Genomic DNA, 12,589 nt, shown 5'->3' with positions numbered 1-12,589 from the left:
GGAGGCACTACAAGTCCAACTGCTTAATTTCTTTGTTGTCTTTTAGGATTTTTATGGCAAGTACAACTCTTTCATTGAGAGTGTGAAGCTGAATAATAAGTATTACTTTTCAGTATTCTGTTCTCATTTGTCTTGCCCTTCTCTGTGCTTTTAAGCACCATATCAGGGTACAGACTCTCTAGAGAGCAGTGACTTTTATATACACAAAAATAGCATGTTTTGACTATTTAAATCTTTTGCTTAAATTGTTTTATTGTTGTGTTAAAGTTCTCAGTATGTAAACACCACACTACAAGTAAACCCAGATCATTGATTTGTTCCTCAAAAGCTTAGTGAAACAGTTAAAATAAAACAGTGTTTGATCACTAAAGAGATGTAGGTGTCAAAGTGAAAACGTGCCAGTTGGAGATCATTAGCTCTGCAGGTCTTAAAATGGTAACACGACAGTTCAATAAAAGAAAATCCTACTACTTGTGTAATAACAATACCTTAAAGAAAATGCAGAAACAGAAGACTAAGTTCAACTGCTATTATTGAGAAATTCAAATTGTCAAGGGCTTTGAAAATTGCAGCAAACAACTTTAAATTACTCAGCATATATTACTCTGAAATGAATTTTTTTTAAGAATTCAAATACATTTTGCTGTACTATAACACAAACATCTTGGATTTCGTCTTTTATGACACTCCACAGATAGGCACAGATAGCTGCAGAGCAAACAGACTTTTACAATTTTGTTCTACTGGGGTAATTTTGAAATTTTAGTGTATTGTTTCAGCAGCACAGGATCAGCATTTTTCTAGGTAAAAAACACCTTTTTGAACTATCAAATTTCTTATCTGAGATATAAAAACTATCAAAGTTCTTATCAAATTCTATAAACTAGATATATGGATTTGGAGCTTGTGAAAAGAACAGTACCTGTAATTATGGAATACAGAAGTCTTTTATCTAAACCCTCTGTTCACATCTATCCTTAGCAGATAAAAATTTAATCAAGGAGAGTTTAATTTTTCTTTTTCTCAGGCTTTCAATACAGTGACTCTAATGGGGAAGGTTGTCTCTTAAAACTCCCATGATTTAATCACAGAATATGCTGAGTTGGAAAGGAGACATAAGGATCATCCAGTCCCATGGAAGTTATGAAACTTTACAGCACCAAAAAAAATTCATTACCAGAATTAAAAAAAACAGAGAATGCATATAAACTACTGGGCTAAAAAGCATTGTGCTCATACAAAACTGAAGTGTTGTTTTCTTCAAAAATCTTAATATTGGGCAAGGACACACAGGCTAAAATCTAGTGAACACTTCATGTTTTAAAAACTTCAAAGACCATAGTAAGAAATTATTGTTTCACATTTTAACTCAAACCACATCATCCCACATCTAGATAAGCTGAAGTTTTACACAGAGGGCACATAAAGCTACTGTGACAAGCACTACATGTGATCCACACATTAGTTTATAGGAGCCTATAAGGAATAATTCTAAGCACTCAGACTGATCTCCACCTAACACTATGCATTACTTCTTATTCCACAAAGGCACTAATTAACAAAAAATCCAGTCCAAATCAATAGACTGTTATACATTATTGTCAATTGGAAATTTACCCAAAACCAAACAGGTTAAAGAATCCCAAATCATTTAATCCTGAAAGGAGAGTCCAAGAAGTGAAGTATGCTTCACTTTTCTGACAGATGATCAGCTCAGAATTAGACTGATGCAAATTGCCAGAAATATACAGGAAAATGATTTCTGTATTGTAACCATCTGCTGGCTACTGAGATGAATTCATTTTATAAGGCAAATATATTGACATCAGCTAGAAACAAAGCATTCCCAAAATTAAACATAATAGTTATGGTAATATTGTAAAGATGTTAGTGGGATTATAAAAATATGTATTTAAAAAGACACGTTTGGAAGAAATGCTTCCATTTCTTAGTATCACATTTTTAACCCAAAGATCACAGTAGTCAATAAGCGTGTTACACTGTGAAGATGGCTAAGATAACTGTGCCCTCTGTGCATTCACTTAGGGCCTAAAATGCATTATGTCACTTTACTGACCAACATTCTAATTTTTTGACTTACTATACCTGTCTGCAATACCGTCTCAGGATCAACTGATGGAAGGAAGTTCAAATCTATTGATCTTTGAAAAAAATAACAAACACAATATTAAAATTTGTAATACAGTAGCACTAAAAACTTCAGCTAAGGCTAGGACTACCTAATGGTCTAAAGACTAAAAGACTAAGTTTTTTCTTACTTAGTAAAGTCCTCACTTTTTCAACTCATTGAATCAAAACACAAGTGGAGATGCATGTAATCAGTTGAATGAGCATCCATCTACACACACACTCACGTATTTTGTAGAATACATTATAAAGGTTTAGAATTCCTTAACACATTTCAGGGTATTTAAGGTGTATTGTTTTTTCAGTATTTCTCTGGAATTCAAATGAAATTTTATAATCCAAAAGCATTGACTTCAAAAACGGAATCACAAACCTCTCTCTCTCTTGTTGAGTTCCTTTATCACTTCCATTGTTAATTAGAGCAAGCTCATCCAGTAAAGATGTTGATTCTTTCGTGAACTTTTCAAATACCTAAATAAGAGGTAGGAAGGTTTTAATTTAAGAAATAAAAATTTTACGTAGCTGTATTGAAGGCATCAGTGCAAATTTATCCAGTTGTTCCATGTATATACTTTAGTCTCTGCACAGTGTAATTATTTCCCAGCATTCAGATAGATGGTAGGGAGGAAACAACAGAAAACAAATTTTGTTCAGGGAACACTTAAGAACATTAAGATTCCTTAGGGAAATAGTAAATATTACACTGAATATAATTGAGATATCTGCAAAAATATGGACATATTTATTCTACATCTTCATTTAAGCCTTTAATAATGCTAAAGAATCAAGGCATGTTACATAATTACTGGACAGTTTACTTGGAAGGATTAAGATAATTTTTTAAATATTCCAGCTTCTCATCACTATTAAAATGAACTATATTTGAATGAATAACTAAAATAAAAATGTATTATATGACATAGACTAAATTATCCTCCTCAGTTTCGCTGAACTCAGGGGCTCCTGATCTCAGATAACCCCTGTACAGTTAAGACACTGTGTACTGTTCAGGCAATTCCTCTGTACCTGGCTTCTGAAGGTTGGTTTTGCTTTTTAACAGAACTGAGCACTTATGTGACATGCACAGTAACTTCCAGGTCTTTCTATTATTGTTAAATTATGAATCAATAGCTTGCCAATGAACTTCCTTAACTTATCTAGGACTACTTAAAATTTCAGGGGAAAGCAGGTGCAGTTGCAACACTGGAGATTCCACCTGGAGATCCTAGGTGGAGACAGACATTTTAAGAACAGGTTACACAGGAAGGGAACATGCTGTGTCAATGAAGATTACATATTGCTTTGAAAATTCTATTTAAATAATTGAAAAGCAAGTATCAATGAAGAATAGATTAAGAACATTCTGGAGAGCTATGCACACCAACAGTTGCTTAAACAACTTGTGCTGATTAATAATTAGAGGGTGTAGCTGCTCCTAGACATTTGCTGGTTTTCAGTCTACTGGGGAAGCAGCACTGACAGAGGTTTTGGTGTAGGACAGCTCAAAACCACAGGAACCAAGACCTAAGGGATAAACCCAGGAGGATCTGCAGAGTCCAAGTATTTTCTCCTTGTTTTGGTTTTCTCCTACAGCAGCCAATTTCTCTTTATAGAAACTACACCATAGACTCAGGCTCTTCTAGAGTTAGTGTTACTGAAAGAGCTTCATTAAGGAACTGATTGTTCAAAAATTGATGACATTAGCTTTATCATCCCTTGAGTAAAGGCAGTGTTACTTATCACAAGACTATTCACATAAATGAACTGCAGGACTACACATGACCATTTCCTACACACATGAAAATGTCAAGGCTCAAGAAAGAGACATTAAAAAAACCCCAAACCACAGATAACTAACCAGCCTCTTATTCAACCAATCCATGTGATCATAGGTGAGAGTTCCTCCGAAATCTTCCGTTAGTTGGCATGGTTCTATATATCGTGTCAGCTTGTTAGCAGATACTAAAATAACCTGCAACAATAAAATAGGTCACTTGTAGGTAATGCTCATATTTTCCTTAAGTATCTGAGAAGTGTGCCTAGAGATACTGAGCAGATCTTTCTGTGATTCAGCTTTTACTGCTAAATGTTTAAATGAAATTTGGCTGTTTGCAGTTCACGTGGGCCTAACCAGACAGGTAATTCTGACATGCAGTATATACCTCATGCATAATCCTGTAGGAGCTTCACCTCTACCACCGTGTCTATTTACAGTGGGAAAAACAAAAGCGTTCCCTGGATATTTTCCTGCTGGGAACTGGTACTTTGTGATTAAGTCATATATTACCTGATGTATTTCTAGTGAATATAATAGCAGGTTATCATACTACAAAGCACTCAGTAGTTTTACCACGCTCTGGCAATACCTTCACTCTGAGAGGTGAGTTTGTGCCATAAAAGTTAAATGTCTGCATTTACTGTGCAAATGTGCTCAGCAAAAGGTGGATCAACCATACTCTTTCCATGACTAGTCAAAAAATTCAAATCTTAGCGTGCTTAAAAGCCCGGGTCGTTCATGCAGGAGAGAAATCCAGTTCATCAGCTACATCAGGGCATACAGGAAAATACAGGTCCAGTGCTAGGTGGAGAACTAAATTCTTGCTTTCATTTCTGCATTATAGAGGCTCCTGAATGAGCCTTATTCATATAAGCCTAAACCAAAAGCTGGCAGCACAGCTTGCTTTGATGAATGATATGCTAAGCCTGGAATAACTCCTGTGGAAAAAAACCCCCAAGAACAACCTCTCTATGGAAGCAGGCATATTGGCAATATATAGCCAGAAACAAAAGAAAAAAAGGAAAGAAAATTTCCATAACCCATCAAATCACTCACATATTCTTGCAGGGCACAATAATATGTGGAAAGAGCTAACTACAGAGAGACTTCTATTCCAGCTCCCTTTCCCTGCAGATACTGAAAGTAAAGGATTCAGAGTAGCTCCAAACAAACCGTCTATTATTGCAGAGGAAAACCTTTCAGCAACATCCAAATATACACTATTGTCCTGCACTCTTAATGGTACATGGCTGCTGTAAATGGAATTGGCCAGCAGTTTCTTTAAGTCATGCCAGGAACCAGCCCAAACCCCAGAGGATTCTATGTCCAAGAAAGAAGGAAAAAAAAAAAGCCTTTGTTCTTCCTTCTTTTGGCCCACTTTATGGTTTAGGTAATTTTTAACATTCATCTCTATGAGTTCATTAAAAAAAAAGAAAATTAATTTTGGTAAGGAAACTAAAGCAAACAGGGCAGCTGGTTCTCATTCAGATATTTAAGTTCTGAAAAGACCCAAATAGCCTGACAAAATAGATGGACTACATTGAGACCACTTATTTCCATTTTTTTTAACTGAGGTCCTTCAGGAAGGAGAGTGGGCAAGGGTTGGCCCTCAAACTTCTGCTAGGGAGATTTTTTTTTAATAAAAAAAATTCTGAAAGAGTAAAGCCTGTGCAAAAAATATTTTAGCCATATGAAAAAATAATCTTCTGACAAAAAATATGGACATACCCACAAAAGATTTGGTCAAAACAGGAATTGTCTACATTTCATCAGAAAAACTTTGAAAAATTAAAGCTTCCACCTCATTAATAAACCTTGTTGTAACTTAAAGCATTATTCCCAAACCCATTAATTCTCTATGTTTCTGATTTACAAAACACAAAGCACTTTCTTAAACTCTTTATTGACTGTTCATTGGGCTAGCTGCTAAAATCCTGTCTGAACCTTTCACAATATAAACAAACATATGAATTTTTGACTAAGTTGTGGCAGAAATGAAGGTTCCTGAACAGAATTTAGCTCTTGCTCTAAACCTACACTAGTGGCAGTGCTAACCTAATATGTTCTACATGCTTTAAATTAGTACATTAACTTTTATATTTTTTAGGTGTCAAAAGTGAAATTTGCCTTTTCTGAAGCATCAGCAATAATGTTTTAATCAGCTATTACAGATTAACAGTCCATAAGTACACAGATCAAGGGCCAAAGAAGAAAAAAATGTTGAAAAATGCCATGTGCACAATGAGAAGACATTTCCATTTTACAAATACGAATTCTGCTTCAAGCTCATCAAACTTCTGCTGTCAGGTTCCCAAAATGTTTCAAAATCCAAAGTAATTATCTTTGACCTTTTGTGAAAATAGATGTCAAAATACCACACTGTAGAAAAAGCTGTCCCTTATGAATTAGGGAGGTTTCACCCTCGCCCTTGAGTTTCACCCTTCAATGTATTACCACAGGTAAAGAAAAGGTAATTTACAACTGTAAAAACAGAAATAACCCTGTTTGCTTGCAACTGAAATGATTTTTTGTTTTCCTTTTTTTTTTCCCAACCCAAACTGTGTTGATTCCAGAAAAGGGGGGAAAAAAAAGCAGCTCTCATAATCCAAAGTAAAAGCCTTTGGACAGCAGATTATAGCTGGATGTTAAAATGAAGAGCTTAAATTTCCCAAGGGAGAAATGAATAGATCTGGACAGATGGTAAAACAGGAAAAAAAAAGTATAAATTACTGAATCCTTTAATCTTTGCTTCCCTTCCCACTTGATCCACCCACTTCTGACAACAAGGACAGCTAATAAGGTGACAGTGGCAGTAGGTTTCAAACGAGTCCTGTGTGCTACTGACCAGTGCCATGGAATCATCACCTGCACTCAGCTCTTTCCAAAACCTGCAAGAGTGGTGGCAGCTCTCATCCTTGCTCTACTCTAGTCAGTAAAACTGCTCTGGACAGTACTGGCCTGCTAAATCCTTGTGAAAGCCTTTAAAGAAATAATTCACAACAGTGCTTTGGGAAAAGTAGAAGTGCTGCATTTTTTAATGAAATCAAAACAACCCTTGTAAAGTTGTCAAGCAAAAGAAGAAAGACAAAGCTAAAAACATGGGCTGCAAAGTCTTGTGCCTGAAGTGCAAAATTCTGTTTCTCAGGAGTGAAAATACAGGATTTTGACCCATGCAACATGTATCGTTTGTAATAAAAAAGCTTTAAATACTGTTTGCAGTAAGCTGACCTCTCTATGTCATTTGCTGTTTTCTGCAATTTTCATTGATCATCTACAAGGAGATAGAGGCAGAAGTCAATATGAGAGAGGAATTCTAGATATTCAAGAGGACAAATACCTTGCATGCATCTTCTCTCATTTGTAAAAGTCTCTCACTGTAAAAGTGCCCCCAAAATGTTAAATACATCCATCTGAACTTACTTCCTCTCTTAAGGGAAGAAATGAAAAAGCTCTCTAATACAAATGTCACAGAGTCAAACCCAGAAGCTACTTGAGAACCGGATGCTGTAAAATTTCAGTGATAAGGAGCTTTTTTCTGAAGTGTTTAATATCAGAGCAGCCACAATACTAAATCTGAAAAGGAGTAGTTACTTTTCAACAGAGTGCAATACACATGTCCCTTGAGAATATAAAATTTAAACAAGTGTAATCTAAATATGCTCTTCATTGCCACAGAACTATAAAGCGAAGATTACCCCTTCCTGAGGAGAATAATCCTCTTTTTTGATGCTAAATACAATTTCAATCAATTTTTTGAAATACAATTTAATTAAACACTGAGTAGCATAGAGTATTATTTAATATTGAACAATATTATTTAATATTGAACACTAATCTAAACAAAGATAATTTTCTTTAACATTACACCAAGAAACACAAGTTAAAATATTTATCTGGCCAGTGCCATAGAAATCCATCATATCAGAGACCCAAGAGCAGTTGGCAGAACCTCGATATGAACTCCACTCCCAGGAACTGCCTCCTTCACCCGTGGTTTTACCCACTCACTCACCTTTCCCTCCAGGGCTCACAATAATTAGCATACTCTCATTTTTACATCCCAGAGAAGAGAAAATAGGTGAAGATTCTCATATTTTTCAACACACTTTCTTTGGACAAAATTCAGGACATGACACAAATAGTAGGCTTATATGTCCCAGGTCCACATAGACAATTCCCTGATTTGCCCAAGAACCCATTGCCTCCCATATTAAAATAGCAACAAAGATGCATACAGATGAAAAGAGATGCAGTTGAAGAAACAATTTTGACTGGAACTCCTATCCGCCCTTTTAGGAAAGTCCATGGAAGGTACATATTCTGGTGCCTCAGTCTTAAAACACTGAACTGAAAATGGACAGAATTAAGTACTTCCTACAAAGTGTTATTCATTCTTTATTCTGTGGAGCAGTACTCATTAGAATCATTCTTAAAAGGTACATTAGAGAATTGAGATTTTCCAGAGCAGATGCTGCAGACAAATTATTGTAAGAAATTTCTGACACTCTTTACTAGAGAGCTAGAGCTGTCAGCTGCTACAGTAGAAGTGTGAAGCATTTAGAACTACTCAGACTTTGGACTTCAGGATTATAAAGATCCTTATGTGATATACTCTAATTTTTTCAACTAATTCATGGTAGCTTACCACCCGATTTTTCCTTTCTCTTGTTCGTTTTTTTTTAATGCACTTGCTTTCTTTTCTCCAAATCCTAAGTGAACTTTTAAAATTTTGCTCCCTGATTTCCACAAGGATAAGAACAGCAAGCACATCCTCTTCTTTCCTGCTCCAGACAAACTCATTTTCAAAATACTAATCTAACATCTAAATCAGGCTCAGAGATTATTTTTCCTCCAAGTACCTTAAAAGAACGGCATGTGTGAAATAACCCCACCAATCTATAGACAATTTTACATTGTATACAAATTTGTACATTTCTTCTATTTTTATGGTAAGTTTTTTCTTCCAGTTATGCTCATTCTCATAAGAAAAGCTCATGTTCAAATACAACACACTACTTCTACTAAAAGAGTGATTTGTTTCACTTCACTGTGTATATTAATAAAAAAGCAAAAAGCACCCCCTCCAACTCTAAAACACAGCAGTTTTTATACTCAAATCCTGTTCTTCAATCTTTTAAAACATTAACAGCATTAAGTATTACAGTGTCATATATGCAACATATCAGGTGAAAGACAGCTTTTATAACAATTAAAAGAAGTCTCATCTTACGAAGCGTGGCACAGGACCAGATAAAACTGCTTCAATTAATACATGAACTGGTTGCTAATAAGGGAGGAATGATGTTACAGAAGAAAGTTCTGCTGGAGGACAAATGGGAATTGTCCTGAGGCAGGTCCAAAACCAACACTAATACTAACCAGAAATAAAGATATGAACTTTACTCAGCTGAATCAGCCCACCTCTTTGTACTTATCCACCCAGCACTGTTTGATCTCAGTTCCCACATTTACTTTCAGTGCTTTGCAACTCATCAGAACCACATCTCACTCTGAAGCAGAGGATCTCTTTGAACAGAAAGGAAGACACTGTGATTAATGGCTTCATATGGTAATATTGAGCAAGGTATTAAGAACAGATCAGGTAGTAGGAAATAGGAGGTAGATGTGATGCCCCATTAGAAATCGCAGTTACACAGCATTTACTTCAAGTAAAACAAGATTATACTCAAGAGAATAAAGAGGTTTCGTATTTTAATTAAAATTTTTAGTTCATAATTATTTCACTGGTGCAAAACCAATCCTGAATTTTCCTAGTAGTTACACAAATCTGACCCATGATCCAAAACATGAGTTGGGTGTTGTTTGTTTTCACTGCCAGTAATGCAAAATTATGCAGCTGTAGATTTGTGCATGAGTTGGAGCCTTCCATAGCCTTATCAGTGCTCTGCACTCATACTGGAATAGAGGAAAGACATATTCCTGTCTCTGACACAAATATTTGGAACCCAGAGAAGGTGGGTCATTTTTACTGAAACCGTTTTCCTGACTGAACAGAAACCAAAAGGTTTGGTTACGTCATTCCAGCAGTCTATGCCAACAATGCCAACATGATACTAACACAGAACACGCTTTATAAAATTACTAAGATTACTAAATTAAAGGATTATCATTTAATGACAGTTAGCCAAACCTTAAAGTGAAACAAAAAATCCTTTTATTATCAGTCATTTAAAATTACCCCTGCTTTGTTGATACATTTTCTGTAGGTTTTCTGCCTATTTGTCTAAAAATGTATTTTAGCTGAGTCGTGTTACAGGAAAACCCAGGAAGAATCTTCTAGAAGGAATAACTTCCAAACTAGCAACTCCATCATATATACACTAACAACTACTCTACCACGCACTTTTATATCACAACTTCAAAGACTTCTTGAACTTACCCAAGAACTGTATTTACAGGAGTGCAGCTGGGAAAAGAGAGCCTAAATCACACAGTAGGGACTTCTAAAAAGGGGCTCTGCCTTTTATTACTGCTCCTGTCTGGACTCTGACATTTACCTTATGTTGGGAAAGACCTGTGTGGAACTGAATATTGCAAACTTAAGTCACTTTCTAGCTCTTAAATAATATTTTTGAGAATAGATGGTTAGTTCAGAGGCTTTTGAGATTCTCCTCTTGGATGTGGCTCCAAACGATATTCTAGTTTATAAACGTAGGCATCACCACGCTCATGTTTTTGATTAAAGACACCGTGACTGGGCTGCATGCTACATGCCTGCTGTAGTTCAAACAAGATTAACTTAAAAAATGAGTGGAAAGTTTGATGACACAGATATTTTCTAAAAAAACAGGGAAAATTGCGGTTTCCATCAACCTCCCAGACAGAGATAACAAGGGAACTGCCAACATGAACGTGTAGTCTCCTGTACACACTCTGCCTCACAACTCAGAACAGTGTCAGCTTGTGTTTGGCAAGGGATCCATAACCTGTTCCTGATGTCAAAGAATTCACAAAATGAGAGAAAATACATGCAATATCAATAAGGTATTTGTCAGGATGGTTACAGCTGATAGAGTGACACCATACACCATGTACGTCTACAGTCTATTAGAAAAGTCATGAAAAATTTCACACTAAATCCAGTACAACAGTTTCTTACCCAAAAAACCCACATGTATATGCATCAAATAGCTTTATTTCCTTGTTAAGCAAAGAATTAAATGCCACAAATTTCTATGTATAACAATATTAAATGAAGAGAGTCTCATTAAAAATGGAAAAAGTTAAAAAGCTACAGTGGTTTTTTAAGGTTATCCACAAAGCATCTGGAATATAGCTATTTTAAAGACACTTTAGTTGTCATCCAATTATACCAGTATTTCAGAAACAGTATTTTTGACTAAAGTAGACAAAAGGTCAACATACCTCAAAGCCAAGTCTATCTTTCTCTTTCCAAAAGCAGAAATGTGTAACCTTCTTATCCCAAAATTCATCTGGCTTTACTACACAAACAAGTGACACCTCAGCTGGAACAACATTCTGTAAAATAAATGAAGAAAAATAAGTAGAACCTTCAAGTTTAAACCTTCATTTACCACAGAACTGAATTCCACTTAGATTTCATCATCCAAACAAGAAGGTAAAAATTGCAGTCAGAAATTGAAGTCTACTTCATCTACATCACATATTTGCCCCATCCTGCTTTGTAACAGTGCACAAGATTCCATAGCAAACTGTGTCAAAACTGAAAGGAAAATATAATTTCTTTCCTCCCAGTCCTAAGGACAAACAATTAGTCTATGCTGTGTTAGTACAGAAAAATGAACTATTGTCTAGACTTAATTTAATTTATGGTATTTTATTAAAAAGAACAAGAAATGTTAAAAACAAAGCTTTCCACCGATGTTATCTGCTATGTAAAAGGAAACAGTAATCATAAAGTCAGGAAAAAATTGTATATTTGCAATCCGATCACATGTCAAGATTATATCCTACGCTTTTTTAGTACATATTACTTGGACTAAAATGAAAAGGTTGAATACTGACATTTCAACATATTAATTCATTACAATACTACCATTTCTCAGACTAAATCAGTCATTTCATCTACTAAGTTGATTTTATGATGTCACAACAGAATGTAGATCAAGGAACAAAGACTCTTGGTTACTCTAAACGTATTAGATATAGCAATAAGTAAAAGTTAATCAGAGTAGTGATATAACGATGACACAACCCATGGGTTTTCTCTTTAAATACCTAATTTTAGTCATAAAAAATTGAAGAAACCATCAACAAAAGCACCAATTCATTCTTGCACCTTTTTAACGAATATGCAACAACTATTTACAAGCAGACAATATTTTGAATACGGAAGTTTTTTTGAAACTATGATGAAGCAGACAAATCTCACGTGCTCTATACAAGTGATCAATTCACATAGGAAAATCTTCTTTATTGCTTCCTTCTCAAACTCAACACACCGATGTGCAACCCACGTTTCTGCAAGCTTGGCAGAGGCAGGATGAGGGCTGCCCAGGAAGCCAGGGAAGTAAGGGTGTGGGCAAAGAGCTGACCTTCCCCACCAGCTCACAACAGTGGCTGAAGCTAAACCCAGTCAAGATCATCATCTGAACACAAGGGATTCAAATACTGTAACTATTTTCCTATTAATAGGAAAACCATAGTTTCTTAGTCAAGAAT

General features: G+C 35.5%; 1 protein-coding gene across 6 annotated transcripts in view; it reads right to left on the bottom strand.

The window, feature by feature from the left end:
• SESTD1 (SEC14 and spectrin domain containing 1) overlaps positions 1 to 12,589 on the bottom strand; it is a 51,008-nt gene that overhangs the window by 18,932 nt on the left and 19,487 nt on the right. For all 6 annotated transcript variants that reach the window (XM_063400425.1, XM_063400423.1, XM_063400428.1 and 3 more), the window contains 4 exons: positions 11,312 to 11,425; positions 4,007 to 4,120; positions 2,522 to 2,619; positions 2,107 to 2,162 (listed from right to left, as the gene is read on the bottom strand). In XM_063400425.1, coding sequence (XP_063256495.1) covers positions 2,107 to 2,162; positions 2,522 to 2,619; positions 4,007 to 4,120; positions 11,312 to 11,425 — 382 coding nt within the window. The remainder of the gene's footprint in view (positions 1 to 2,106; positions 2,163 to 2,521; positions 2,620 to 4,006; positions 4,121 to 11,311; positions 11,426 to 12,589) is intronic.

The sequence above is a fragment of the Prinia subflava genome, chromosome 6 (genome assembly GCF_021018805.1).
Source record: "Prinia subflava isolate CZ2003 ecotype Zambia chromosome 6, Cam_Psub_1.2, whole genome shotgun sequence".
NCBI lineage: Eukaryota > Metazoa > Chordata > Aves > Passeriformes > Cisticolidae > Prinia > Prinia subflava.
Note: the sequence above shows the minus strand (reverse complement) of the source record. Positions and strands in the feature narration are given on the sequence as shown.